The 25,329-nt window shown below is 44.9% G+C and overlaps 3 protein-coding genes across 7 annotated transcripts; 2 read left to right on the top strand and 1 right to left on the bottom strand.

Moving 5' to 3' along the window:
* Positions 1-909: 909 nt before the first annotated feature.
* On the top strand, positions 910-8,875 carry DDX5 (DEAD-box helicase 5). 3 transcript variants are annotated; one of them, XM_039716364.1, is made up of 13 exons: positions 910-1,027; positions 3,073-3,238; positions 3,386-3,482; positions 3,566-3,699; positions 3,822-3,887; positions 4,308-4,449; positions 4,528-4,688; positions 4,838-5,010; positions 5,193-5,303; positions 5,503-5,564; positions 5,646-5,705; positions 6,952-7,176; positions 7,714-8,875. In XM_039716364.1, the coding sequence occupies exons 4-13, from the start codon at positions 3,574-3,576 to the stop codon at positions 8,097-8,099; spliced, it is 1,512 nt and encodes a 503-aa protein (XP_039572298.1). In that variant the 5' UTR covers positions 910-1,027; positions 3,073-3,238; positions 3,386-3,482; positions 3,566-3,573; the 3' UTR covers positions 8,100-8,875. The 3 variants fall into 3 exon arrangements, with proteins under 3 accessions (XP_039572298.1, XP_039572297.1, XP_039572296.1); XM_039716363.1 differs by lacking the exon at positions 910-1,027 and adding an exon at positions 1,477-1,677; XM_039716362.1 differs by lacking the exon at positions 910-1,027 and adding an exon at positions 1,481-1,701.
* Positions 8,876-10,893: 2,018 nt separating this feature from the next.
* POLG2 (DNA polymerase gamma 2, accessory subunit) lies at positions 10,894-16,432 on the top strand. Of its 2 annotated transcripts, XM_039716365.1 has the most exons (8): positions 10,894-11,450; positions 11,847-11,994; positions 12,133-12,238; positions 12,633-12,806; positions 13,783-13,923; positions 14,603-14,683; positions 15,259-15,359; positions 16,231-16,432. In XM_039716365.1, exons 1-8 carry the CDS (start codon positions 10,961-10,963, stop codon positions 16,394-16,396), a joined length of 1,407 nt encoding a protein of 468 aa, XP_039572299.1. In that variant the 5' UTR covers positions 10,894-10,960; the 3' UTR covers positions 16,397-16,432. The 2 variants fall into 2 exon arrangements, with proteins under 2 accessions (XP_039572299.1, XP_039572301.1); XM_039716367.1 differs by lacking the exon at positions 14,603-14,683 and having other exon boundaries at positions 16,231-16,430.
* Positions 16,411-22,211, bottom strand: MILR1 (mast cell immunoglobulin like receptor 1). Of its 2 annotated transcripts, none has more exons than XM_039716368.1 (9): positions 22,088-22,211; positions 21,951-21,995; positions 20,841-21,128; positions 20,314-20,598; positions 19,701-19,817; positions 19,168-19,257; positions 18,278-18,340; positions 17,888-17,947; positions 16,411-16,546 (listed from the first exon to the last, which is right to left on the bottom strand). In XM_039716368.1, the coding sequence occupies exons 1-8, from the start codon at positions 22,119-22,121 to the stop codon at positions 17,895-17,897; spliced, it is 975 nt and encodes a 324-aa protein (XP_039572302.1). In that variant the 5' UTR covers positions 22,122-22,211; the 3' UTR covers positions 16,411-16,546; positions 17,888-17,894. The 2 variants fall into 2 exon arrangements, with proteins under 2 accessions (XP_039572302.1, XP_039572303.1); XM_039716369.1 differs by having other exon boundaries at positions 19,701-19,814.
* Between the last annotated feature and the right edge of the window lie 3,118 nt (positions 22,212-25,329).

Below are 25,329 nucleotides of genomic sequence, written 5' to 3'. Positions count from 1 at the left end.
GGTGTTGCTTTTGAGGACAATATCATGCAGAACTCTAGTCTTTGCAAACCTTGCTCTATTCTTAGCAACAATTTTTTCAAAATGCTAGAAAATAATACACAATAGATCAAAAATGTCTTTATATTTTCATTATGTAGATCTGTATAGGTCGAGATAAATGCTGTGAATTTCTTGACTGTAAAGAAAAAAAAGGCAAGGATAATTGTAAGTGTGGAATTGTTTTAAAAGGAGGAAAAATTACACTGCAGCTTTGGTTTATTATAAAGGAGGTGACTTAGAAGGTATTAATGTCCACAAACAGTGTAAATAAACAAAAAGTTATTACCCACCACTTCTACTAACTCATTGTTTTATGCCCCTTGTTCTTATCCAGCAATATGTTGAAAGTGAAAGTAAATGTGTTTCAGGGTGATACACTGAAACTGTAAAACACATTGTCATGGTATCTTACAAGCTAAGGGCATAAATAGAACCAAAACGTGAAGAAATGGCCATCAAATACAGATATTTTTGTCCCAGAAAAGCCCTAAAGCACAGATTGCCAGAAGGTGGGAGGATATAAACGGGAAGTGTTGTTATGGTACTTCTCCTTCCTTATGTTGTTTTCATTTCTTCCCTCTCTGCCTGCAGCAGGTGGCTGCGGCTGTTTGCGATTAAAACTTCACTTATTGCGTGTGTAAAGCCTCAGGTGGCGGCCGGTGGGCTGGCCAGGCGGTGGGTGAGGAGCAGTGACCCTTTGGGGTATGTTTTGGGTGTTTTTAGCCCGTGCCTTCGGAGCCGCTCTGCAGCTGCACCTCAGGCGACCTTTGACTCAGGTTACCGGCCCTGCTGTGGAATCCAAAAGGGTAACGCTGGTAACTTTGCTGACGTGCGTTTATAAATGTTTCTGTTTACGTGTACATTCATAAACGTTTTTAAAAGGCAATGTAACAGCATAAAGGAACTGGCCTGAAGAGGTTTGAGGTTATTTCGCGTGCGGCTCTCCAGGATCTGCACATCTGGCTCCTTCTGAGAGCGAAAGTCACAGGTGGGCATGAGGCCAATCGACGGTGAAGTATCAGTTATTAGTTAAAATGTTTATTAGTTAAAAACCTGGGCTCATCTCGAGCTATTTCACAAGGATTTTCACAAACATCTGTGAGAACTGGGGGACTGCACTGCAGACAACAGGGTCCGGCTCTGCCCTGCCGAAAGTGCTGAGGAGCTGAGCTGCGTTCTGAATACGCCGGGCGGCCGAAAGCCTGCACTTGTGCAGGCTGGAAGAGAGAATTCTCCATTTCCATTTCCGTCCCCTCAGGCCGGGGTGCCCTCAGCGAGAACGAGGCTCCCGCCCGCAGCGCCCCGCGCAGGCGCGAGCAGGGGGTGGGGGTGGGGGCCACTTCCGGCCGCGAGCTCAAAGCCGGTCAGCCGGGCGAGCCGCGGCCACGCCCACGCGGAAGGGGGCGGAGCCTCGCGCCGGCTCGGGCCGCTTACATAACGGCGGGGGGGCGGGGCCCGCGCGTGCGTCACGCGCCGGCTCCCGGCAGCCACCGCTGCCCCCTTTATAACCGGCGACCGCGCGGCCGGGCGCCCACAGTGAGCGGCCCCCGCCAACGGCGCTGGATCTTGTTCAACCCTTCGCCACCCGCTCTAAGTGACCGGAGTCGCCTCGCCCACCGCCACCATCGCCATGCCCGGGTATTCCAGCGACAGGGATAGAGGGTGAGTCCGGGGGCACGGCCGGCGCCAGCCGCCGCCAGCGTCCGGACTCTGAGCCTGCCCGTGGAGCTCTCGGGGTTGTTTTTCAGACGTTTTAAGATGGCGGCGGGGCGGGGGTTGGGCCCTGAGCCCTTCCCTCAGCGCTCCCGCCGCGAGGGGTGGCCGTGGGAGGGTATCGGGCTTTTTTAGGCCACCGATTGTGGACGACTGTCGGTTCCTTCGCCTCAGAGCACCCCCCGCGGGCGTGCTAGCGCTGAGAATAGCGCGGGGTAATTTTAATTTTTTTTTTAATTTTTTTTTTTCTTCTGTTGGGAACTAAAAGACTCGCCCCAACCCCCTGGGGACGCCCCCCCAGCACAGACGGTCCCCGCAGAGCCCGATTCCCCCCGCTGAGAGCGGCGGGCGGGCTGGAGGTTTGTGGGTCAGTGGGTTGGCAGTGCCGAAGCCTTGGGGAGCTCTCGGCAGGGCGGTTCCCTCCCTTCCCCCTCCCAGGCTCGGGCTGTGGCCGGCAGGAGCCGGCCGGCTCCGCTTTGTGTTGTGTAAGCGGATGTTAATGGCCGGCCCCGCCATGCGGCGGCTGAGGGGAATCAAAATGCCGGCTCTGCTGCTGCTGCCTTTGTTCCTCCTCCTCCTCCCCCCGCCCAGCCCCGGCTCTAAAATGGCAGCGGCTGGAAAATGTGGCGTAGACAGAAATGAGAGACAAAGGAAACAGCGCTGGCAGGAAGCAGCGGCCGCTCGGGAAGCGCCGTGTTGTGCTGCGAAGGATCGTTCCCAGAGCCCGCCCGGCCAAAATTGGGAAGCGGTCGGGGCGGGGGAGGGAGCCCTGCGCTCGGATCCAGCGCGTGGCTCAGCGCGGCGCCGAGCTGCGCCCCGGGGCTCTCGCGATCAGCCGAACGGAGGGACCGAACCTGCAACGCTAATAAAGCACATGGCCTCAGAAAACACCGTGGTTAAAAGAAGTCTTGTCTTTTGGGATATGCAAAAAAAATGGTTTACGGAAAGTTATCTCAAGGTTTCGTAACTGCCCCTGCCCTTTTCCAGCAATAGGAGTGTCCCTGGGGTGGGAAACCATTTTGATCACGGGGTAGTGCCAAGGTGTTAATGCTTGTTGTAACTTGCTGTTCAATTGCATTGTATGGAAATAGGAAAGACACGTTGTCTTAGCTTGTGAGTAAGAATTGTGGCTAGGCCGATTGTGGCATCTGCAGCTTAAAGTATGATTTTTAAAGTTCTGGTATCCTGAAATTTCGGTAGGTAGAGTTTATACATCTGTATTTTAAAGTAATGGGTGGAGTGCAGAGATGGTGGTGAAGTTCTTCAGGAAGAAGACCAAAATGTTTCTCTTGCATTCTATGATGTATTCTTTTTGCCTAGGTTTGGAGCCCCTCGTTTTGGAGGAAGTAGAGGTGGACCTCTCTCTGGGAAGAAATTTGGAAACCCTGGGGAGAAACTTACAAAAAAGAAATGGAACTTGGATGAGCTGCCCAAATTTGAGAAGAACTTCTACCAAGAACATCCGGATGTGGTTAGACGTACTGCGGTACGTACCTGATCTGGCTCGAGCAAAAGTAAACAGAAAGTGCAAACATATTGAGGGTCATGGGGCCCAGCAGGTACAGATGGGGTAACTTAAAATATAACTTCAGTATCAGAGGTTATGTCTAATAATGGCTGTTTTGTTTTGCAGCAAGAAGTTGAACAGTACAGAGCGAGCAAAGAGGTCACAGTTAGGGGCCATAACTGTCCAAAACCAATTATCAACTTTTATGAAGCAAACTTCCCTGGTAAGTGAAGACCAGTTTACTGGTTGTTCTTCAGACTGGGTTACAGCAACATCTGAATCTATATGTTTAAATTTGTTTTTAAGCAAATGTTATGGAAGTAATTCAGAGGCAGAACTTCACTGAACCAACTGCTATTCAAGCACAAGGTTGGCCTGTTGCATTGAGTGGATTGGATATGGTTGGAGTGGCACAGACTGGATCAGGGAAAACACTCTCTGTAAGTTTTGATTATAGCCTGAAATACTGCTGGATTTCAGCAGTGCCAGTATGGCGCAGCCTGGTGCAGGGTGAACACCTCTAGGAAGAGATTGTAATGTGATTTTTCTTTCTTCCAAACAGTACTTACTGCCTGCTATTGTGCATATAAATCATCAGCCATTCCTGGAGCGAGGAGATGGACCTATTGTGAGTATTCCTAAGTGAAAGGGGATTTTAATTTCTAAGGACTGTATTTTACAGTCTCAGTTGGCCCTGCTTGTAAGAGTGCATAGCTGCATTCTGTTTCTCTGTGTGAATAAAGTGGTTTCTTGTTGGGATAGTTTCCCAGGCAGATTCTATAAATTCTGATAGGATTGTCCTGAAAATAGTACAGAACAGGGTTTGATTTTGGATTATATTTTGGAAGTTGCTATCCTTGGGAGCTAGTGACTTTCAGGTATCCTTCACACGTTTGGTGGTAGTTAAGATGGCAGGTAACTTGGTTTGCCAGTTTGGCTACTTAAATCTACTTCAGTCAGTCTGGCACTAAACTTGACACTCAAAATTAGTCTCAGACTAGGATCTTGTACTGGGTATTGAACTAAAAGATGGACATCCTCTTTGCAGTGTCTTGTGTTGGCACCAACCCGTGAACTGGCCCAGCAAGTGCAGCAGGTAGCTGCAGAGTACAGCAGAGCGTGTCGTTTGAAGTCCACATGTATTTATGGAGGTGCTCCAAAGGGACCACAAATCCGTGACCTGGAAAGAGGTATGGGTCAGCTTCCAGTGCATCTCTGTCTGGGGCAATGTGGAAACTGCTTCAGCTGATGGGACTGCTTGGTTTTAGGTGTGGAAATCTGCATTGCAACACCTGGAAGACTTATAGACTTCTTAGAAGCTGGAAAGACCAATCTCAGGAGGTGTACTTACCTTGTCCTTGATGAAGCTGACAGGATGCTTGACATGGGATTTGAACCTCAGATCAGAAAAATTGTGGATCAGATCAGAGTGAGTATAAATGGTTCATGTATTTATCACTATAGCAGATAAAAACTACTGCCACTACCCTTGTTAAAAGGCAGTGCAAGCCTGGGTAGTTTTGGTTGGGCATTTAACTTAACCCTATACTGATCTTTCATTGATCTGATCTTTTCTAGCCTGACAGGCAGACTCTGATGTGGAGTGCCACATGGCCTAAGGAAGTGAGGCAGCTGGCTGAAGATTTCTTGAAAGAATATGTGCACATCAACATTGGTGCACTGGAACTGAGTGCAAACCACAACATTCTTCAGATTGTGGATGTGTGTCATGATGTAGAGAAAGATGACAAGTAAGTAGGCTTGGGGGCAAAGCATTCTGTGTTTTCTGTCAGTTTTGCTTTATAAACTGAAATGAAGGCCTTATTTTGATGGATTTTTGACATCAGTCTGAGGCAACTTAAAGGCAAGAAATCAGTTTAAACTTGCACAGTAGAAAGCAGTTGAAGCTCTAACCATAATCTCTTAAAAATAGGCTTATTCGTTTGATGGAAGAAATCATGAGCGAGAAGGAAAACAAAACAATTGTTTTTGTGGAAACCAAAAGGCGTTGTGATGATCTTACCAGAAAAATGAGGAGAGATGGGTGAGTAGTAGCTGGGACTTCACTGAGCAACCCCAATAGTCTTGCATGTGCTCTTGACACTACAGTTCAGAGTCAGAACTGTCAGTGGCAGCAGCTGTCTGCTACAATGCCCAGACTGGAATTTGCCAGTAGCCCAGGTTTTGACTAATGAAACCACCAAGTTGGAGTGTTGTTGGTTCAGTAAGTTCTGTGTTTTCAGGTGGCCAGCGATGGGCATTCACGGTGATAAAAGTCAGCAGGAGCGGGACTGGGTTCTAAATGGTGAGTGTTTCAGCCATTTCTGCAAGCATCTGATGTGTGCTGCTTCAGAGAAAAAAAATTGATTCACTTCTTGTGTTACAGAATTCAAACATGGAAAAGCACCAATCCTGATTGCTACAGATGTTGCATCCAGAGGTCTAGGTTAGTAAAACTCGTAATGGCAGTTGTCCACAGCTTTTAAAGAAAGTCTATTGCTTTCTTTAACCTCTGCATTTTTCTAAGTTTTCTTCACATAAAGGTGCAGTCTTTGTGGCAAGGCCTAGGCATGACAATCGGAGGACTCGAGGGGGATGGAGGACTAGTGGAAATGATCGGCTGGCTGCTTCCAGTCAAATAGAGAGGTGAAAGCTGAGAGCATTGTGTGCCAGTAATCTTCAAAAGGCAAAGATCATCCTTTAAACTACTCCCCCATAAACTGTTCTCTCATGAAATAAGCAGTTTCATTCACAGTTCACTTTGCCCTGGTATTTCTCTTCTCTCCATGCTTTGCATGATTTGCCATGGTGCAGTACTGTTAGTTTTGTGCATACTGTCTGCTGTGATCTGTGGGTCTTTGAATTTCAGTGAGTTTTTTGAAATGTTGAAGAACATAATTTTAAACTTCAATGTTCAATGAAATTTTTTTCAACCATGAAATGGAGAGAGCAGCTTTAAAATGTACTAAGCCTTGAACAAATTGGTGAGTACTGGCACATGAAATCTGAGAATAAAAGTCCACCTCTCACTTTAACAAGTGGGGCAGGAAAGCAATGGCTTTTCAATGCCTTTGAAAGTCAAAGTTCCTCCACCTATACATAGTCGTCATGTCGAGACCTGCCAGAGACCCATTCTCAAGTGAACCCTGGCTTCTTGGAAGCGCTTGCCTAGACAAGACACAGTGCATAAAAACAACTTGGTGACTTTGGGGGGACAGGTATGTTTTTCTTGCAGCTGCAGTTCAAAGGTCTTGGCAAGACGAGCAGTGTGGCCCCTTTTTTTTGAGCTTCTAATGAGTGTGTATGTGAAGGACCTTGTATGTTTTTACTCTAAGGTCCTCAAATGAGCACATGAAGAGGCTGCTGTGAGCTTTAGTGGCCCTACTGCAAGAAGCTTTCAGATGTCACTTGATGATTTGTAAAGGGGACACTTGAGTTGGGAATGACAAGCAAATGCACACTCCTTATGGTAAGGTTTTGGCTCACAGGGTGGGTGATGAGAACGGGATCAGACGGAGTGTGCGTAACTTTTCTCTTCCACTATGCTCTTGCAGAAATGGATGATTCTAACATTGTTCTTTGCAGCCATTATTCCCTTTAAAATACTCTTGTCTAATGTTTATCTTCGATTTGGCTGTTGTGGTGTGCAAAACTTTGTACCTCGCTTTTTGCCACACTGCAACACTTTACAGATGTGGAAGATGTGAAATTTGTCATCAATTATGACTACCCTAACTCCTCAGAGGACTATATCCACCGAATTGGACGAACTGCCCGCAGTACCAAAACAGGCACAGCATACACATTCTTTACTCCTAACAATATTAAGCAAGTAAATGACCTCATCTCTGTGCTTCGCGAGGCTAATCAAGCCATCAACCCCAAATTGCTTCAGCTGGTTGAAGACAGAGGTTCAGGTAAGGGCTGTTCTTGATCTCGGTGCATAGCTTTCCTCTCAGAACAAAATAGAAACTTCTGATTCCACCTCCAGCCTCTCTTCCCAATAAATGTGGAAGGTGGTTTAGTTACCAGTTACTGTGACCTCAGGTATTTATTTATACAAAAGCCAAAAAGCAGCACCTAAATGCCCCCAGCCTATGCTGTGGTGCACCTATAGCTAGAGCAGGCCAAAGAGGTGCTTCATACTTGCCCTGAAATAAAACACTTTGTTTCCTATGGCTTGGAAAGAGGGATGGACCCAAGTGTCCTGCTGGCAAAATTCCCTTTTTGCCTTGTTATGCCACATCTTGTGTTATGGGGGGGAGTGTATGACTTCCCAAAAGTGAGACAGCTTTATCTAACTGGAGTTCAGCAAGCCCCTGGAAGTAGGTTTGAATAGTAGGGACAGTTTTGCACCAAGAGTAGGTTTGAATTGCTGGGACAGAAAATAAATGCTGCTTAGCTGAACTGAAGAGCCTTTATCATACATGTAACTGTCTTGTCTCTTTCACTAGGTCGTTCCCGAGGTGACCGACGTGACAGATACTCTGCGGGCAAAAGGGGTGGATTTAGTAGCTTTAGAGAGAGGGAGAACTTTGAGAGAACCTATGGTGCGCTAGGCAAGAGAGACTTCGGAGCAAAAACCCAAAACGGGGCTTACAGCGCCCAGAGTTTCAGCAATGGCACTCCCTTTGGGAATGGCTTTGCAGCTGCAGGCATGCAGGCCGGCTTCAGGGCCGGCGGTAACCCCACAGGAGCGTACCAGAACGGCTACGAGCAGCAGTACGGCAGTAACATTGCCAACATGCACAACGGCATGAACCAGCAGCAGTACGCCTACCCTGCCACTGGTGCTGCTCCTATGATAGGTTACCCCATGCCCACAAGTTATTCTCAATAACTTAGTGTATTTAAATGTCTCAGTTTTTCATAATTGCTCTTTATATTGTGTGTTATCAAAACAGGATAGTTATTTAAGAAATGGGAAATGCAGAAATGACTGCAGTGCAGCAGTAATTATGGTGCACTTTTTCGCTATTTAAGTTGAATATTTCTCTACATTCCTGAAACAATTTTTAGTTTTTTGTACTAGAAAATGCAGACAGTGTTTTCAAAGTAAATGTACAGTGATTTGAAATACAGTAACAGAAGGCAGTGCATGGCCTTCCAATAAAGATATTTGAAGACCGATTTTTCTTTCAGATGACAATTTTCTCAACATGTGCACAACTTTACATTAATGATATGTCAAATGTTTTTATATTAAATTCTAGAAAGGTTTCTCAACTGTGTCTGATTAAACATTTAAGCTTATACAAATACCAGCCTTGCCTTGATTGGGCTAGATTGCTTAGCATGGCAGGCTCTGCTTTGATGGGGAAGAAAATTAAAGCTGGCTTCCAGGAAAGTATTGGAAGCAGTGTTCTTCCTTGTCTCACTAGCGTAGGGCCAGTTCTTGGAAAAGATCAAAACTCTGTAGTGGTGTTGCTAACAAGCTGCTACGAGCGTAGGAAGCTTCTGCAGCACCGTAACCGTCGCCTTCACACGAGCATATGTGCAGAGCAGGCTTGAGTGTTGTGTACCCACAGCTGCCAGGCGTTGTGAGTTAGCATGCAGGCTTCTGAGCTTCAGAGAAACGGGAAGATCTTAGTATTAAAACTTCAAATTATACTTACACTGGTATTGAGCGGTGATTTCTTTATGGGGGTGGTGGGAGGGGAAGTGGGCTCTTGATCCATGACAATGCCTCATGGGCTGTTTTTTGTTTTTTTTTTAAGGACTTTTAATATGTGCAAATGACTCCCTAATCTCAACGCACTGCCCGTGCTGAGTGAAGGAACAGCACAATTCTTGATCCTGGGGTTAAAGTGCTTAATGCTTTCAAGTGTGGTGTATTTAAATTCCAGTTTGATACTAATTTTCAGTTCCCTCTTGTTTATCAGTAACAGTGATGAGTTTTAAGTTTAACAGCACTTAATGTGTTCAAGGTTGAATCTACAAGATTCTTTTTATGTTATTTCGAACCTGAGTTAACTTTGTTTTGCACTTACATTTTTTTGCTCAGTCTGTGCTGTTCTTGATTACTTGTCCTTGTTTCCCTCTGAGGCTCAGCTTGTGATGTTCTCTAATGCAGCCTAATCTGCCTCTTGCATTTCCTCCTTTTCTGTGAAGTTGTCACTTGACAGTCTTTTGTGATCCTTCACTCCTGCTTTGAGAACTCCAGCTGGAGGCTTGGAACTACCCCACTGCAGTCTAAAACTGCAGGTGGCAATGTATTTTATTTTGGTTTGGCGTTTTTTTTTTTTTTTTTTTTGGTGGGGGGGGAAGTAGGGGTGGGGTTTTTTTCTCATTTATTTGTTTTGGAACACTGCTTGGTGTCACCAGGGGTGAAAAACAAGGAAGTAGATTATTTATCACTGAAGTACGACTTAGTTTCCATGTCAGTGGCCTGAAACAAAATGCATTGAAAAGCTGGTTTTGTAAAGTTACGGGTTTTTAGTATTAAAGAAATGATGCACTTTTAGCTTGTGCATTAAAATTGAGATATGAGAGTCTTTAATAGTGGTGTGAAATCTAAATGCAGAAAGAGGTTTCTTTTCTGTATTTTATAACTCTCTCCAAACGACCCTTTGCCTGGGGCAGTGCTTCCTGAGGGGGAAAGTACAACATTTGCACATAAAATAATGAAAAGAAACGAGCTGTAAGCAGCTTTGACGTTACTGGCAGAATTGAGCTCATGGCAAATCTGCCTTCCACCTAAACTTGCCTGCAGTTCTTGTTGAGGCGGGAGTAGCGGCTCCTGCCGCTGACCCAGTGCCCCACTAAAGCGGCTGTCAGCCGGCCCGGGGAGGGGGCGCGGGGATTATCGCAGCCCGAGCCCGGCTCGCCGAATGGCTCCGGCTCCGCCCCGCCGCCCGCTCGGGCTGCAGCGGCGGTGGAAATTTCCACTGCGCCGAGCAGAGGGCCGCGGGGAGCCGGGCCGGGCCGCGGGGAGCCGGGCTCGCCCCCGCGCTTGGCAGCGGCCCCGCGCCGCCGCCTCCGCCGCGCTCCGCCCGCTGCCTCGCTGGGCCTGCTGTGCCCGCCGTGGCTCCGGAGGGGCTCTTCCCCGGAGTGTCCCGTGCAGCTGCAGCGTGTTCGGTGGCAGCGAGGCCCGCTGTCCCCCTGCCGGGCCCCGGTGTGTCCCTGTCCCACGCGGGCAGGCCAGCCGTGCCCCGGCCCTGTGGCCTTGTTGGGAGCTCTCAGACCAGTCTGGCTTATAAAAGTGACATTCTTCATTCTGTGCGGGGCTCAAGGCTGAGCACACCAAAGGGTAAAAAGTTACATCTTTTTTACAATAAAATGTACACGAAATGCACATTCTCCGCCTACCCAGTGTATGTTTATTTGTGTGATGTGATCTTGCCCAATACTTGAAACGAGTTCTTTATTAAGCAACTTCCATTGTAGAAGTTAGCTGACAGCATTAGTTATGTTTACAAAAGGCGAGAAAATTCAGCTCCAAGACGCCAGTTCCTTTAGCAGGAGTTATCTGAGGCATCATTACGGTTACAAAGGGTGAGAAGATTCAGCCTGGGGACAGAAAATTCACCTCGGACGGTCCCTGACCTCCGGCCCGCGGGCGCGGCGAGGCCACTGCGCATGCGCGGCCGCCACACACGCCTGCTTTCCGCGGGGGCGCCGCGCGTGCGCAGTGGCCGCCCCGACCCTTCCCCACACACACTCCCCCCTCCCCTCTCGGCCCCGCTGTGAGGGAGCGGCAAGATGGCGCTGGGCTCCCGCCAAGGCTGCCGCTGGTGCGGCCGCGCCGCCCTGGCACGGCCCAGGCGGCGGCGAGTCCCGCAGCCGGCCTGGTGCTCGGCGCGCCCGTACTCGGAGGGCGGCGGTGCTTCCGAGGCGGAGCTGCTGGAGGTGTGCTGGCGGCGGCTCTTCCTGCGGGGCGGCGCGGAGCCGCTGCCCTGGGGCGCCTACCTGAGCGGCCGGCACCCCGGCTTCGGGCCGCTGGGCGCGGCGCTGCGCGCCAACCTGGCGGCGCAGTGGTGGGACTCGGCGCTGCCCCTGCGGGAGCAGGTGTTCCCCGTGGATGCCCCGCTCCACGGCCCGCCCGGCGCTCCGCGGGACGCGCAGGGGCTGCGGCTGCTGCACCCGGAGACGCTGCGCGAAGCCCTGCAGGGCTGTGGGCACGGCCCCGGCGGCTCGGCCCTGGAAGAAGTGCTGGGGGCCGCGGGGCTGCTGCGGGAGAGCCTCCTGCCCGGTAGGTCCCGGGCGGCTCCGCTCAGCCTGCAGCCTGCGCACGAGTTTCTTGCTGGGAGCGAAGCAGCTGCATTTAAGGGATTTCCCCAGCTGCGTTGGTGCGGTGGGAATGTTCCTTCTGTAGGCTGTGAATACGTGTGCTTTTCAAGGACCTGACCAGCACAGGTGGACAGCAGATACGCTCCCTGTAATTCGGGGAAAAGCACATTAAAATCAACGTGCCCAGAGGAACCAGCCTGCTGAACCCATGTCTGCAAAGCATCAGTGCTAGTAAAGATAGTGGGACTGCATGTACAAACAACACGTGTATAATATGTGCTTAATTTGTTCTTGGTAGAGTTAAAACATCAGAAACTTTCCCGTGGCCACTAAAAAAACAGGGCTTTGTTTTTTGTAGGTGTTCTGGCACAATATGTCAGCTGCTTAGAGCTGGTGAACAAAAGACTGCCCTGTGGCCTTGCTCAGATTGGAGTGTGCTTTCATTCTGTTCCAGAAAGTGAACATTCTGTTTCAGGAAATGAACAACACAACAAAAACCTTACAAGGTAGAGTGATAGAGGAGTTGATCCCTTATCCTACCTAAACCAACTGTTTCGCTTTTGGATTATTTTTGAATGCTGTTTCTTGCTTTTCCCCTGTTGTTTCCCAAGGTGTTAACTTGCTGCCCTTGCTGTTGTTTAAAGAATAGGCGAGAGGACCACGTCTCTGCTTGCCTGGTTTAGTTCTCCCAGAACTTCAGGACAGTGGCTCGATTACTGGCTGCGCCAGAGGCTCCAGTGGTGGAGAAAGGTAACAGCAGCATATCCATGGGGAATCTTGGCCTGCTCCTTTATGCCTCGGAGAGGGGGAATAGTCACCATGGTTGGTTTTATGGCCTCACATTTCCGGCCTGTTCCAGGTGCATTTCTCATGGAAATTGAGAAGCTACTGAAGTTGATGACAAGCCTGATAATTAGTTTATAATGTGACTTGCAGAGAGGCAAATGTTTTGTGTTTGTCGGTGATGTGAGATGAAAATGCCATAAAACAACCAAGAGATTTGGGCTTTAACTTACAAAAACCTTTTGCTGAAAATCAGAAAATGGTACTAAAACAACCCAGACTTCAGTTTGCATTGCAGGCTTGTTTTTTGTAGTTCTATGAGATTTGCAGTAGTGATCACTCTTATACCTCTTACTTGCAGTTTGCTGTAGGCCCGTCTAACTTCAGCAGCAGTGACTTCCAGGATGAAGAAGGCAGAAGAGGATTTAAGTTACATTATAGCTTTCCTTGGGGGACAGAAACAATAGAAACACTGAAGAACCTTGGTGATACTGAACTGTTACAGCTGTATCCAGGAGAGAGATCTAAACTACTTGTAAGCTTTACTGTATTAAACACCTTTCCTGATAAAGATGGTAATGAGTGAGAGAAATGGTTTCTTTGCTGATCCAGTTGCTGAGCATGTGGATGGCATTTACTGATTTGCTGCAAGAACAGTACAATTGATACTCTACAGTCAGACCTTCATTTTCAAAGCTGATAAAATAGTGTTTGGTACTTTTTTTTTTTTGCAAGGGATTCTTCAAAATTAGAAATGAGCCCTATTGTCAAGACAGCTGTTGTAAGTGGCATGGCTTTTACCTGTATCTGTGAAGAAATGGAAACACAAATTTGGACTGTGTTTTGTACTGTTCAGTTTGCATCAAAAAGAGCCTGTAAATGTGAGGGGTCTTCTTTCTTGCTGTAGCTTGTTCACTTTCATGTATGTAAAAGTTTTTGTAGATTAATGGGTTATAAAAATGTTTTATAGGAAAAGGAGGGATGGACCAGAGCGAAACCTCTCCATTGAACTTGTTGAAGAGGGACAATCCCAATAAATGGCAATGTTTGGAGTTAGGCTGAACAGATAAAACCAGAGTAACTTTGGATTTTACTAGAAAATTGCAACCTTCTTCTCATGACAGTCCTGTCTTTCCTGCTTTTGCAGTTTATTTCTACAAAACTGGGTTACGTAGGGATTTCTCAGAATGTGGGGACTCATGGTCATTTGGAAGTAATCTACAAACCTCCAAAAGAATATGCAGAGTTTCAAATGTATTTGCCATAGATTTAAATTTATGATCAAAGTGGCAGAGCAAGAAACCAATCCTGCCCTGACCTGCTTTCCCCACTGTTACAGCCTTACCTGGCCACAGAAACACTGCTAAGGCTGCTGGTAATGTTTTAAATAAATGTCTGCATTTTAATAAATAAGAGTGCTTGAGCTCAGTGTCTCATTATACATTTAAAGCAAGCGAAAAGCTTCTGGGGGCAATCTTTGATGTTTTCCTTTGTGGGTTTTTTCTCTTCAGGGCCGAGATGGAAGGAAGAATGTCATCCCTCATGTTCTGTCTGTGAATGGGAATCTGGACCGAGGAGTGTTAGCTTATCTCTTTGATTCTCTGCAGGTAGTTGAGAATCCATTAACAGCAAAGAAAAATTCTCAGAGAAAGGTAACTGCATGTAGAAAATGTCACAAAATAAGAACCCCCCCTAGACAATGTGGTAAATTCAAGCATGGCAATGTTTCCTTTTCCACAAGGCCATCCTGATCCCTTCCAATGGGTGCTGACACAACCCTCTCACTGGCAGCACCAGGCTGGCCCCATGGCACAGCCCCTGTGGTCCCTGTCACCCACATAAGCAATTTTTCTCATTCTGAGGTCCCCTTTTCCTGTTTTACCCTTCTCTCTGATCAGTAGGTGGGATCTGGACCATCATTCTCCTCACTTTTACTCTGTTTGCTGGAGTTGGAGTGCTGGCTGTCAGTGCCTGTTACCCAGGCAGTTGTTTGGGCTTTAAGAACATGCAGTAGACTGGATGGGAGCTGCCTGCTGGGCTGCCTCTCATCACTCTGGCTCCATTCAAGATGTTGGAACTCTGCTAACAAATCTTCATCTCTTTTCTGGAGCTCAGCCAAAACAGAGTAATTTCTGCCATGTGAATGTAGCTGGGCTGTGTGCTCCTTGCATAAAATACAGCTTGCTTCTAATTCAAGATTTTCTGCTGTAAGAAAATTCTTGTATGTTTAAAACCTTAATTTAATTTTTAAAAAATATCTATTTCCTACTTCTGTTTAGAATTGTATGATAAATACATTTAGTAATCTGTTGGTTTTTGTAAATTTATTAGGTACTTAAGCTCCATCCTTGCTTAGCACCCCTTAAAGTGGCCTTGGATGTAGGAAAAGGTCCAACAATGGAGCTGAGGCAGGTATGTTGTAAGAAAGTATTTCAATTTTGAGCATTGACTCTCCATGTAATGTGTTACAATTCACACACTGTTTATGTTGAGGAAAATCATACTGCTGCTTTGACTCCTGGGGATTCCTGGTTGTGCAGAGTTCATGGTGCTCCTGCTCTGCAGCCTGTGGGTCACAGCCAAAGGCATTCACAGGAGGCAGTTCCTTGTGTGGACACAACTGTCTTTGGTACAATAAAGCTGATGCTTGTCCCATGCAAAATTAAGGAAAATGAATAACACCATCCCTCTCAGTTCAGAATTATCTTTTTGCATGAGTCACATGTTCAGAAGGATTTTTTTAAAGTTTTCATTTAAGTCAGTCATGAAGTCCCTGTGGAAGGGAGGAAGCTTACACTGGCATGTTTTTAAACAGAAGTGGAGACAGAACTGCCAGGCTGCTTTCTGGTTTGAGATTATTTCAGCCAGCAAATAAACACCAGCTAGGAATGTTAATACCACAGTTGTTAAGAGTTTTAATGGTTTCTTTGTATAGAGTCTCATTGCTCAAAGTCTGTCTTTTAACTTTTGTTTTTAAATGAACACAGGTTTGTCAAGGATTGTTCAATGAACTGACAGAAAATGGAATTTCTGTATGGCCTGGTTATCTGGAAACTGTGCATGTGTCTCTGGAACATCTTTACACAAAGTAAGGAGAAACAGTCTTTTGTAAATTAAACTATGAAGGTGAAAGATGACTTTCTGTGGACTGCTGTAAATATTCCTTTTTTCAGTAGGAAGTCATTGTGTGCAGTTACTGATTGAAGGTGTGGATCCCAAACTGTAGACTTGGATTCAAGTAGTTTTATTACGAAAAGCACATATCAGATAATTTTTAAAATTAAGTGAAGTAGAAGCCTTTCACATATTACTCTTATTTCCCTGGAACTGTAAAATGCCTTTTAAAAACTCTCATGTCAAAAACTAATTTCTTCAGATGACTTGTAAGCTTGCAGAACTGTTTCCCACCCTCACCCCCATTTTTGCATCTGGTCTGGTTCTGTGTTTCATTCTTAAGCACTCTTTCAAACAACCCACTGTGTCTAGTCTTGAACTTGACAGTTCTTCAAAGTCTGGAACCACTGCCATTAGTGATGTGATGAACTGTTTGTGGATATAAAAACAGCTGTTCCATTTGGGGGCTTCATTATGATTTGTTGATCAGGAGTGGATTGGGGCATATGACTCCTCATGTCAAAGCATCTTGAGCATAGTGATTAATGTTTTTTTCTGAGAGAAAATAGATGCAACCTCTTGTTCATGTGCAGTAAAACAAAGATAAATTCTGCTTGTAGAAAAATACTCTTTTAATAGGTTACTAAATAAGATTATTTTTATATACTAAAACAGCTAAGTAATTTGAAGACATGTAATCAGGCAAGCAAGGAATGGCAACAAGAAAACTGGAGGTGTCACACTGGACTTAGTGCAATACAGCAAAACTAAATATGTACAGTTTATGGTCATTTGTATGTAATTTATCTGAAAAACCAGTAACAGGTGGGTTCTTCTCTCTGCAGGTACGATGAGATGAGCATTCCCTTCATGGTCTTGATAAGTGATGGCACTCTAGAGAATGGAGTGGTCCAGCTGAGAAGCAGAGACACCACCATGAAGGAAATGATGCACATTTCCAGGCTGAAGGACTTTTTAATTAAGTATGTTACATCTGCCAAAAATGTGTAAGCTTAAACTTGTTGAATAAAGGGATTTTCTTAGACATCTTTGCCTGAACTGGTTTCAGCATTGTCACGGACTCAGTGGTTTCTCTGCACACAGTTCTGCTCAAACATGGTGGTGCTTCTGTTTTCTGTCAAATCTGGGTCTTCCAGTTGCCTTGGAAAAAAGGAAGAGAAAAAGTTGTCCCTTATTAGCAAGGCTAACCATATGCTTGTTCATGTCTTTGGTTTTAATATCATACTGAAAGTGCTCCATCCTAAACTAAAAATTCAGCTTTCCTCTGTATTGCTGACACAATTGTGATCTCTGTTGGAAAATGGTATTTTATATTAAAGACTTCCAAATCTTAAATATTTTAATAACATCAGTATCTTTGCACTGTTTGTAGGAATGTATTTTAGTCACATGGCTTCAGTTCTTAAACATGTAAGCTACTTCATCTTGCACTTGATAAACATAAAAAATTCAGAAATATATTACCAAGAGTAACAGAATAACAGATTTAAATATTTTTTAACCAGTATTTTCTGCGGACAAAATATCTGTGGGTACAAAATGGTGGAAAAAGACTAATGTGTGATCATATTTTTCCTGCGCCTAAGCACAGTGGTTAAAATCAGATACAAGAGTTTGCAGAGATACAGAACTGTGTGTTTCTGATCTTTTCTAGATTTCCAGTACAGCTTGTTCAGTCCCTGTATAAAGTGCAGCAAGGCCCATGGCCTCTGATAGTCATCAGTGTCATGAAACACGAGAACTTGCCTTAAAATCTTCTAACATGGTGCTCACTTAACTATAAATGAGTTATTTGTAGCAACAATAATAGTTGCAGTATATTTATGCTAGATATAATCAATGTTAGCATCATGTGACTTACTGAACTCATGCAATTCTAAATAAGCTGCCTCTGGAATGGTATTAAAGCAACCCAGCCACATCTTAAGAAACAGCTGGTAGCAGCACACAGAATTTATTTTGAAGTCAGCTGTCCCAAAATTAATTTTAGCAACCTATCCCTCTGAGAGCTGTCTACTGCTATCTACTGTGAGAGCTGAAGTACTGTTGAACTGAGAAATTGCCATCCTTGCAGGTACATAGAAGCTAAATACAGATCCTCTAGTGCCTGAGGGATGTTCTTTCCTCATTGTTACACTAGACAAAAGCCTTTTGATTATCTTATGTCTGCAAACAATCCAGTTTGTACTTCAGAGAATTGTTAAATGTTCAGGAACTTAAATCTGTGTGAAAGCTGTACATGTAATTCTAAGTTTTATCTGTTTGCTTTTTCTCATAAGTTGAAGTCCATGGATATTATGGCTCAGAGGTTTTGCCTCGAAAGTGAGCTACACTGTCTGTCTACAAACTGATTAGGCCAGGAAATTGGTATCTAAATATCTCATCTTTGTATGCAGCTTGCTGGAACTTAGCACATTTGAGGGCTGAAAAATTCTTTGAGAGTATGTGATTAAGTTGATCAGAAAAAAATGATAATCATACCTGGTATTCAGTCTCTGATGAGGACCTTTGAATAGACTGTAGCACATGGCCTCTTCCCTGCTAAAAGCCAGAATAACAGAATTCATAGCTGCTTTCTTGGCACAGCTACACAGAAGAATTCACATTACATCAGCAGTGTGGTCACTAATAACATCTGTGTGGTTTCATAGGGAGGCTGTTGAATTTGCTTAGGATGGTTTATTGGGGTTTTTCTTTCTTCTTTCCTCTCCTTCCTCAAAACAGTTTTAAAGCTATTTTAGTTTTTCCATAGTAACTAAGCAATTTCGTAAGCAATTGCAAGTATTTAAGCCCTGCCTCCACCCAGCAAAGTCCCCTCAAAACGTGTTTGTGTGCATCAGATATTCCAATATTACAGCTTGAGGTTCTCACCTTTTTCCTCTTCTCTTCTAATAACGGAGAAGTTGATGTATTCTTCTTCTGGTCTAACAGGCTCTGGTTTAAAGATGATGAACAGCAGTTAACTCAATTACAAACAACTCGAACCACACTTTTTTTCTGTAATTTTGAAACAGAGCAGTGAGAATCCATACTGAATATAAATCATGGAGTGTCCATGGGCCTTATCAGAGCTCTTGTCACTGTCCTCGCAGGCTGAGACCTGGCACAAGCAGCTGCCCAGCACTGAGCTGACCCAGCAGGGCAGTGGGAGCTCTCCCTACTGCATGAACAGGAGGGCAGCTTTGTTTGGAGACAGTTACTCCACTTGGATGTTTAGAAATTGGAAACAATGCCTTTGCTGTTTGTTTGGGGGGTTCTTATTCCCCTTGGAAAGAGGCATTCACATTCAAGGCAAATGTAGAAATGTGCAAGTTCAGAGCATTGTGGCTGTCAGGTAATGTCTTCATTATTGTCTGCTTTCTGCAATTCAAGCACTAAAATGTCTTAACGTAGGTCAGCTGCCCTGTTGTCACTCCATAATTTCAGTTTGAACTGACTTTGGATCTTCCCAAACTTAAGCAGGATTAAATAAAGAACTAAAAGTACTGAACAATTTTGAAAAGAATGCAGGAGCTATGCAAGTTTTATTTTGCTACAGCTTCATATAGCTCACTGTTGTCTGTTAGTAAATGGCCATTACACCCTTTTCTGTTAAAACCTCGGTTCATTTAACCAGCTGCAGTTTTGGCTGCATGGCTCTCAGATGATGCCAGATGTGGATTCTGAGGGGTTCAAATAATGCCTCTGCCAGGAGGGTCAGTAGGTGTCCCCTTCCAGTACCTGAAGAAACCTGCCTGACTGCAGGGGTGACAGGAACTTACCAATCTCTGAGTATATCACTTCATTTTCAGACTCCTCTGCATTCAGTATTGAAGTAAGGCCAGTTGAGGGCCTGGTAGACTTAAATTTTTCTGCAAATTGTAAAAGAAAAGCGTGTGTTCTGTGTGTGTATTTATATAGATATATATAAATATTTCTTATAAATAAAAAGTTTCATTTTTTAAAAAATATTTGGAGATGTCAGGTAATGTTATTTTCACAATCAAAAGAATTATTTAACCAAGGGCATTTTAATAATTTCCCTTTCCAGTGAGGTCAGATTCCTTCCAGTGTTTTTGTGTGTTACATTAGCTGTTGCTTTGCCTCCCCCACCCCAGATCTTTCATCTAAAACACAGCTCAGAGATTTGGCCTTGTCAAAGTCTTGTTAAGCTGCTGGTGCTGCTTCAGAGGAGATTCAACACTATGACAAAATAACAGGAGCTACTCTACTGAAAACGTGATGTTTACATACTGAAATATATTGACAATATAAATGACCTGTGGAAAAAGAAACAGACATTCAAATAACTCACTTGCTTTGTACAAAGGAATTAGGAAAAATGGAATTGCCAGAGCAAGTCCTATTACGAGTAGGAGCAGGATCAGCCCAAGAGAAATTATCAGGGTCTGAGAATGGCTTCTCTCTTCTGCTAAAAAGAAGAAAAAAAAAGTGTTTATGCAATGAAGTGTTGTTTCATGTTTTAAGTATTTTCTGTAAATTGAAATCAAGACTTGCATTTTCTTTCAGTTTTTTAGATTAACTGGCATTAATGTAACTGTTCATGAGAGTCCCAAGGGCTCTGTGCCCCAGCAGAAGGAAGGCAGCTTGCTGGTGCCAGTAAAGCTCTTTCATGGGAGCAGAGAGAAAAATGAAACCAGACTCTCTCCAAGGTGGACCAGGGGTCTTTTACAAAAGTGAGTCTTTTACAGGCATCCTCCATGGTCACTTCTACTGCTATCTAGGGTGCATGGAATTTTATGGTTTTGCATTAATTTTAAAACATCAATTTTTTAAATTTAAAAAATTGTATTTTGAACATCACATTGCAGGATCAAAATATCTGGCTAAAACCTTGCATAGCTACAACATTCTTAATTTTTTGTGATCCCAGTTTGTCAACAGTAGTAGCCTCTTTTCATTCATACCTGCTAATGTAAAGTTGAAACTGTTGCTGTATTTTGTATTATTGGGAAAACTGTTATTAGCTTTGCATTTATAGGTCCCAAAGTCACTAAGGGAATTGATAAATAGAAAAATCACAGCTGCTTCCCTCTTCTGCATTGTCTTTTGGGGAGAAATGTTTTGTGTTCCTTTGAAGAACAGGTAGGTGATGGGAAGGGATCCGTTCTCCGAGAAACAGGACAGGGTCACGTTCTGGCCTTTCTTTGCCTGAGAGGTGGGGGAGCTCAGCACTGGTTTGGAAATGGGCTCTGTAGAAAGAAAATTGAAAAATCTGAATCACAGAGTACAGGACAAGCTCCAGGCAAGACTTGGAGTGAAGTGACAACACTGGCAAAAGAGCTGGGCATAGAGGGGTTGTGAGCCCGGGCAGGAGAGCACTGCCAGCTCCTGAGGTAAGAACAGCAGCAAAGTTCAGCTCCTCAGTCAAGAAAAGAGATGGCTGTGTGCCCCTGCAATAACCAGTGCTGGGAAGGTGCACAGCAAGACGTACCTAGCAGGGTGAAGCTGAGGCTGTTGCTGTATTTTCCACCACTGGAGTTGTTGTACTCAGCTTTGCACTTGTACTCCCCCACGTCGCTGGCAGAGCTGATGGTCAGGGTGAACAGTGCAGGGCTCAAGTCTGACCTGTTGGAAGCAGATACCTGCTGGTTGTGCTTGAACAGTGTGTATCTGACAGGTGGGGATCCAGGCTCAGAGAGGCAGGAGAGGGTCACATTCTGCTTCACCACCACATTCAAAGTCCCCTGAACCAGTACAAGCTTGGGATTGGACACCATCTCTGCAAAGAAAAAACTGCTGAGTGAGTTGGCTGCATCTATGACCCAAGAAAGCCCCAAATTTGTCCCAAATATGTTGACAACCAAGCTATGCTTATTTGTGTTGAAATGGATCATTATACTTTTTCCACAGCAGGCAACTGAATTATTTTTCAAAACCAGAATGCAGCTTCCTACATGATGAAAAGTGCCTGTGCTCATGCAAAAGAGGCACAGCCACACTAAGCCCAGAGATGTGTTCAAATGAACCACAACAACACTTTTGAACTGCAGCAGCAATTAAAATAATAGAAATATAAAAGATTAAATCAAATATTGTGGGGTATTAATTGTAGGAGAAAGTAACCTTATAAATTAGTTCAGAGGTAGCATATGAACCTGAAAGCAAAGGCAGTATTTTATTAGTGGCTGTCTATTGACAGACAGAACTAACCTTGTGTAAGTAGATAGAACATATGGATAGTAGCAGTAAGGGCCTTGATAGTCTCTCAGATTTGTTTCCTTTCATGATCTTATACAAATAAATTAGCAATAAAAACCTGTCTTTCCATAGAAAATGATACTGAACTAATAATGACTAAAATAAATTACAACATTTCCATGGGAGGAAAAATGTTTTTACAAGTTAAAGCAATTTTGATTTTACATACAGGTCAGTAAAGAGATGGTTAACTTTGTATAGAAACTTTTAAACTGACTCACTGCACAGAGAGGTGAAAGATTTAATTTGCCATGAAGTTTTTGGACATTTTTTAATTCCTCCCCCATTTTTTTGGCTAACAGTCAATCTCAGCACATACCTCAAAATCAACAAGAGAACCTACCTTTGCCATTTGCAGTAGTTTTCTGTGTCTGCTGAGACATTTGAGCTACGAGAAGAAAAATAAAAGCTTTCAGACAAGAAACAATGGTTCTGCTTTAGAAAGGTTTGTAATATGAAAGAAGCATGTCCTTAGCTTACAGAAGAAAAACAGCAGAATTGTGAGAAAAAGCATTTTCTGGATACTGGGCAAGAGAGCTGGTGCAGCTACATGACAGAGCTCTTTCTTCTGAAGGAGATGAAGGAGTGGCTCTAGGACTTGAGGAAGTTCTAAATACGGAAACTGTGCCAATCAGTGCTGATATTTACTCATGTTCCTGTGGAGAATTTTGTCATCTTTCACATTCATTTAGCCTGTGGCAGGCAGAGGAGTGGGCAGAGAGAGGAGCAGTGGGGTGGGGAGCAGCAGTTTGGGTCACAGACAGATGCGTCCAGCTGTCCTGAGCATGGCTGAGGTGAGAGCAGGTTGGGTCACAGACAGATGCGTCCAGCTGTCCTGAGCATGGCTGAGGTGAGAGCAGGTTGGGTCACAGACAGATGCGTCCAGCTGTCCTGAGCATGGCTGAGGTGAGAGCAGGTTGGGTCACAGACAGATGCGTCCAGCTGTCCTGAGCATGGCTGAGGTGAGAGCAGGTTGGGTCACAGACAGATGCGTCCAGCTGTCCTGAGCATGGCTGAGGTGAGAGCAGGTTGGGTCACAGACAGATGCGTCCAGCTGTCCTGAGCATGGCTGAGGTGAGAGCAGGTTGGGTCACAGACAGATGCGTCCAGCTGTCCTGAGCATGGCTGAGGTGAGAGCAGGTTGGGTCACAGACAGATGCGTCCAGCTGTCCTGAGCATGGCTGAGGTGAGAGCAGGTTGGGTCACAGACAGATGCGTCCAGCTGTCCTGAGCATGGCTGAGGTGAGAGCAGGTTGGGTCACAGACAGATGCGTCCAGCTGTCCTGAGCATGGCTGAGGTGAGAGCAGGTTGGGTCACAGACAGATGCGTCCAGCTGTCCTGAGCATGGCTGAGGTGAGAGCAGGTTGGGTCACAGACAGATGCGTCCAGCTGTCCTGAGCATGGCTGAGGTGAGAGCAGGTTGGGTCACAGACAGATGCGTCCAGCTGTCCTGAGCATGGCTGAGGTGAGAGCAGGTTGGGTCACAGACAGATGCGTCCAGCTGTCCTGAGCCGTGGCTGAGGTGAGCAGCAGGGAGTCACTGAGGGTGGAAAAGGCCTCTAAGAGCATCAGGTTCAACCATTCAACCACTAAACCCTGTCCCCAAGTGCCACATCTCCATGTCTTTAAATCCCTCCAGGTGACTCCACCACTTCCCAGGGCAGCCTGTGCCAGTGTCTAACCTTTTCCATGAAGGAATTTTTCCTAATATCCAAGCTAAACCTCCTCCAGTGCAACTTGAGGCTGATTCCTCCTGTCCTGTCACTTGTTGCTTGGGAGGAAAGACCAACCCCCACCTTTCTCCTTTTGGGTAGTTTTTCCAGCACTGTTCTGTGAAAGGAATTAATGAGGTCACTGATCCATATCAAAGAGACACATATTTGCTAGAGATAGGGCAAGTGATAATATAGTGAGACTAAGGATGTGCGTGGCACTGGGTGTGTTTTTAGCAGCAATATATTTTTTAAAAAACTGTCTAAAAAAGTCTAAAATCTATAGAAGTTTTAAAATGTTAATAAGTATTTATAGCTAGCCAGCTTGTTAAGAAAATATTTCAGTTGAGCTTAAAATATTAAGCTATAAGAAGTGAGATCTATTACTAGAAGGTACAAATCTCATAAAGAATTTAACATTACTGCATAAACAAACCTGATGACTAATTTGATGAAGTAATCAGTAATACAAAGCTACATAATGACAGGCTTGGCAAGCAGATGTTTTTTACTCTGGGTGAAGTAAATGTCAGCTGTGCACGGGCAATGCCTTCTGCAGGACTCCAGGCCCTGTTGTACAATTGCTTACACAGAAAATGACTTAACAGTCATCCTTGTCTTGTTTCTTATTTCTTTCTTTCCACTTACTGAAGGCAACAAAACAAACCCTGCAGCCCTTCCCTGGGTCATACAGAATCCCTGCCCAACCCTTGGCTGTTGCAGCATTGCAAAATTTCCTCACAGAACGTTGTGTGCACTTCCTTCCTCCTTGTTTTTTTAAATTTTGCTGGAGGTTTACTTGTTTGGGTTTGTTTTCTTTTTAATTTCTTTTGAGACAGTCTCCACCCTCCTCTCAGAAACGCTTCTGATGTGGAAACGCTGTCAGCAAACCACAAGAACGGAACATCTTTTGCCAGCTGTCAGGAAGCACGTGTGAAAGTGCAGCTGCTGGAGGGAGGATGGGGCTGTTTGTGCATTTTGTTGTTGTGGGAGCCTGCTCTTGTCAGAAACCTTCCCAAACAGTCCGCAGGAGGCCTGGCTGCTGGTGCTCACCTGCAGCCCAATGCTTTTCCTAAGCAGCTGCTTCATTTTGTGTGTGGGTAAAGGAGCTGTGAATTTAGCTATACCTTCTAAAAAATAAAAGTTTAGGTGTCACCAGAATGTCTCATGTGCAGCAGCTTTCATGGTGTGCAGGCTCCCCCCAGGATGCTCAGCCTGAGTGTCCAGGGAAGACAAAGCCCTGCTTTCTGTTTGGAAGTGAGAAGTTTGCTTTCATCTGGATTGTTTTTCAGGCAGAGCTGGCTATTGCCTTCGGACTAAGAGGATGTTGGTTTTTTCAGCATGTGTACAAAGAGTTTTATAGCAGCAGTGAGGTACTGTGTGAGCTTGGAGTTCCCTTTTTATTAGATTTGCAACTTTCCTGCCTGGAATTAATGTGGTTGGACATGTAGGGAGAACTGAATAAACTTGACCAAGAATAATGAGCAGAACATTGCAGAACAGAACAGAAGTCATCCAGCCAAAACAAGTAAGTTAAAACATCAGAAAGGGAAATATGTATCACTTGGTGCTGTGACAATACTCTGCCTCAAGCAAGCAGGTGGAAGGGAATAAGCCAAACTGAGCTCTCATTCACAAGGTCAGTTCTTTAACTTGAGGATGAAAATGCTGGGATAATGTTCTGTAGTAAGAACATTTTTCTGTCCCAGGCTTCCAAGGAAATTTGTTTGTTTCAGCAGATTTATAAGCATTATTATATATAGTTATTCCCAGTTTCTCATCCTGAGAGGTCCTGCATTCTGGAGGAGCATCTGCTGCAGTGGATGTCTGCAGAAGGTTTGCCAGAAATCACATGGACTGACACTTATGTCTGGTGATGAATTAAATCAAGGCTTCTGTTTTGTCTGCAAAAAGGTTTTACTTTTATAGTCAGGTTACTCAATACTGGGTTTTCACACTCCTACTCAAAAAGGCTGTGGGGGCAAGTCTGCTGTTTATTTCAAGTACAT

This window comes from Passer montanus, unplaced genomic scaffold (genome assembly GCF_014805655.1).
Source record: "Passer montanus isolate IOZ18808 unplaced genomic scaffold, ASM1480565v1 scaffold35, whole genome shotgun sequence".
NCBI classification, from domain to species: domain Eukaryota; kingdom Metazoa; phylum Chordata; class Aves; order Passeriformes; family Passeridae; genus Passer; species Passer montanus.
This window is presented reverse-complemented; position numbering and strand designations above follow the sequence as displayed.

Excerpts from the sequence above, each read along its gene's own strand:
- DDX5 (XM_039716362.1), top strand. The coding sequence starts at position 1,670 with ATGCCCGGGTATTCCAGCGACAGGGATAGAGG. Across the intron at positions 3,700-3,821 it reads GATCAGGGAAAACACTCTCT|TACTTACTGCCTGCTATTGT; the intron begins GTAAGTTTTGAT and ends TCTTCCAAACAG. Across the intron at positions 3,888-4,307 it reads AGCGAGGAGATGGACCTATT|TGTCTTGTGTTGGCACCAAC; the intron begins GTGAGTATTCCT and ends TCCTCTTTGCAG.
- POLG2 (XM_039716365.1), top strand. The coding sequence starts at position 10,961 with ATGGCGCTGGGCTCCCGCCAAGGCTGCCGCTGGTGCGGCCGCGCCGCC. Across the intron at positions 11,995-12,132 it reads CACAACAAAAACCTTACAAG|AATAGGCGAGAGGACCACGT; the intron begins GTAGAGTGATAG and ends TGTTGTTTAAAG. Across the intron at positions 12,807-13,782 it reads GAGAGAGATCTAAACTACTT|GGCCGAGATGGAAGGAAGAA; the intron begins GTAAGCTTTACT and ends TTTTCTCTTCAG.
- MILR1 (XM_039716368.1), bottom strand. The coding sequence starts at position 22,121 with ATGCTTTTTCTCACAATTCTGCTGTTTTTCTTCT. Across the intron at positions 21,129-21,950 it reads AACTACTGCAAATGGCAAAG|AGATGGTGTCCAATCCCAAG; the intron begins GTAGGTTCTCTT and ends TTTTCTTTGCAG. Across the intron at positions 19,258-19,700 it reads AATTCCTTTGTACAAAGCAA|AAAAATTTAAGTCTACCAGG; the intron begins GTGAGTTATTTG and ends TACAATTTGCAG.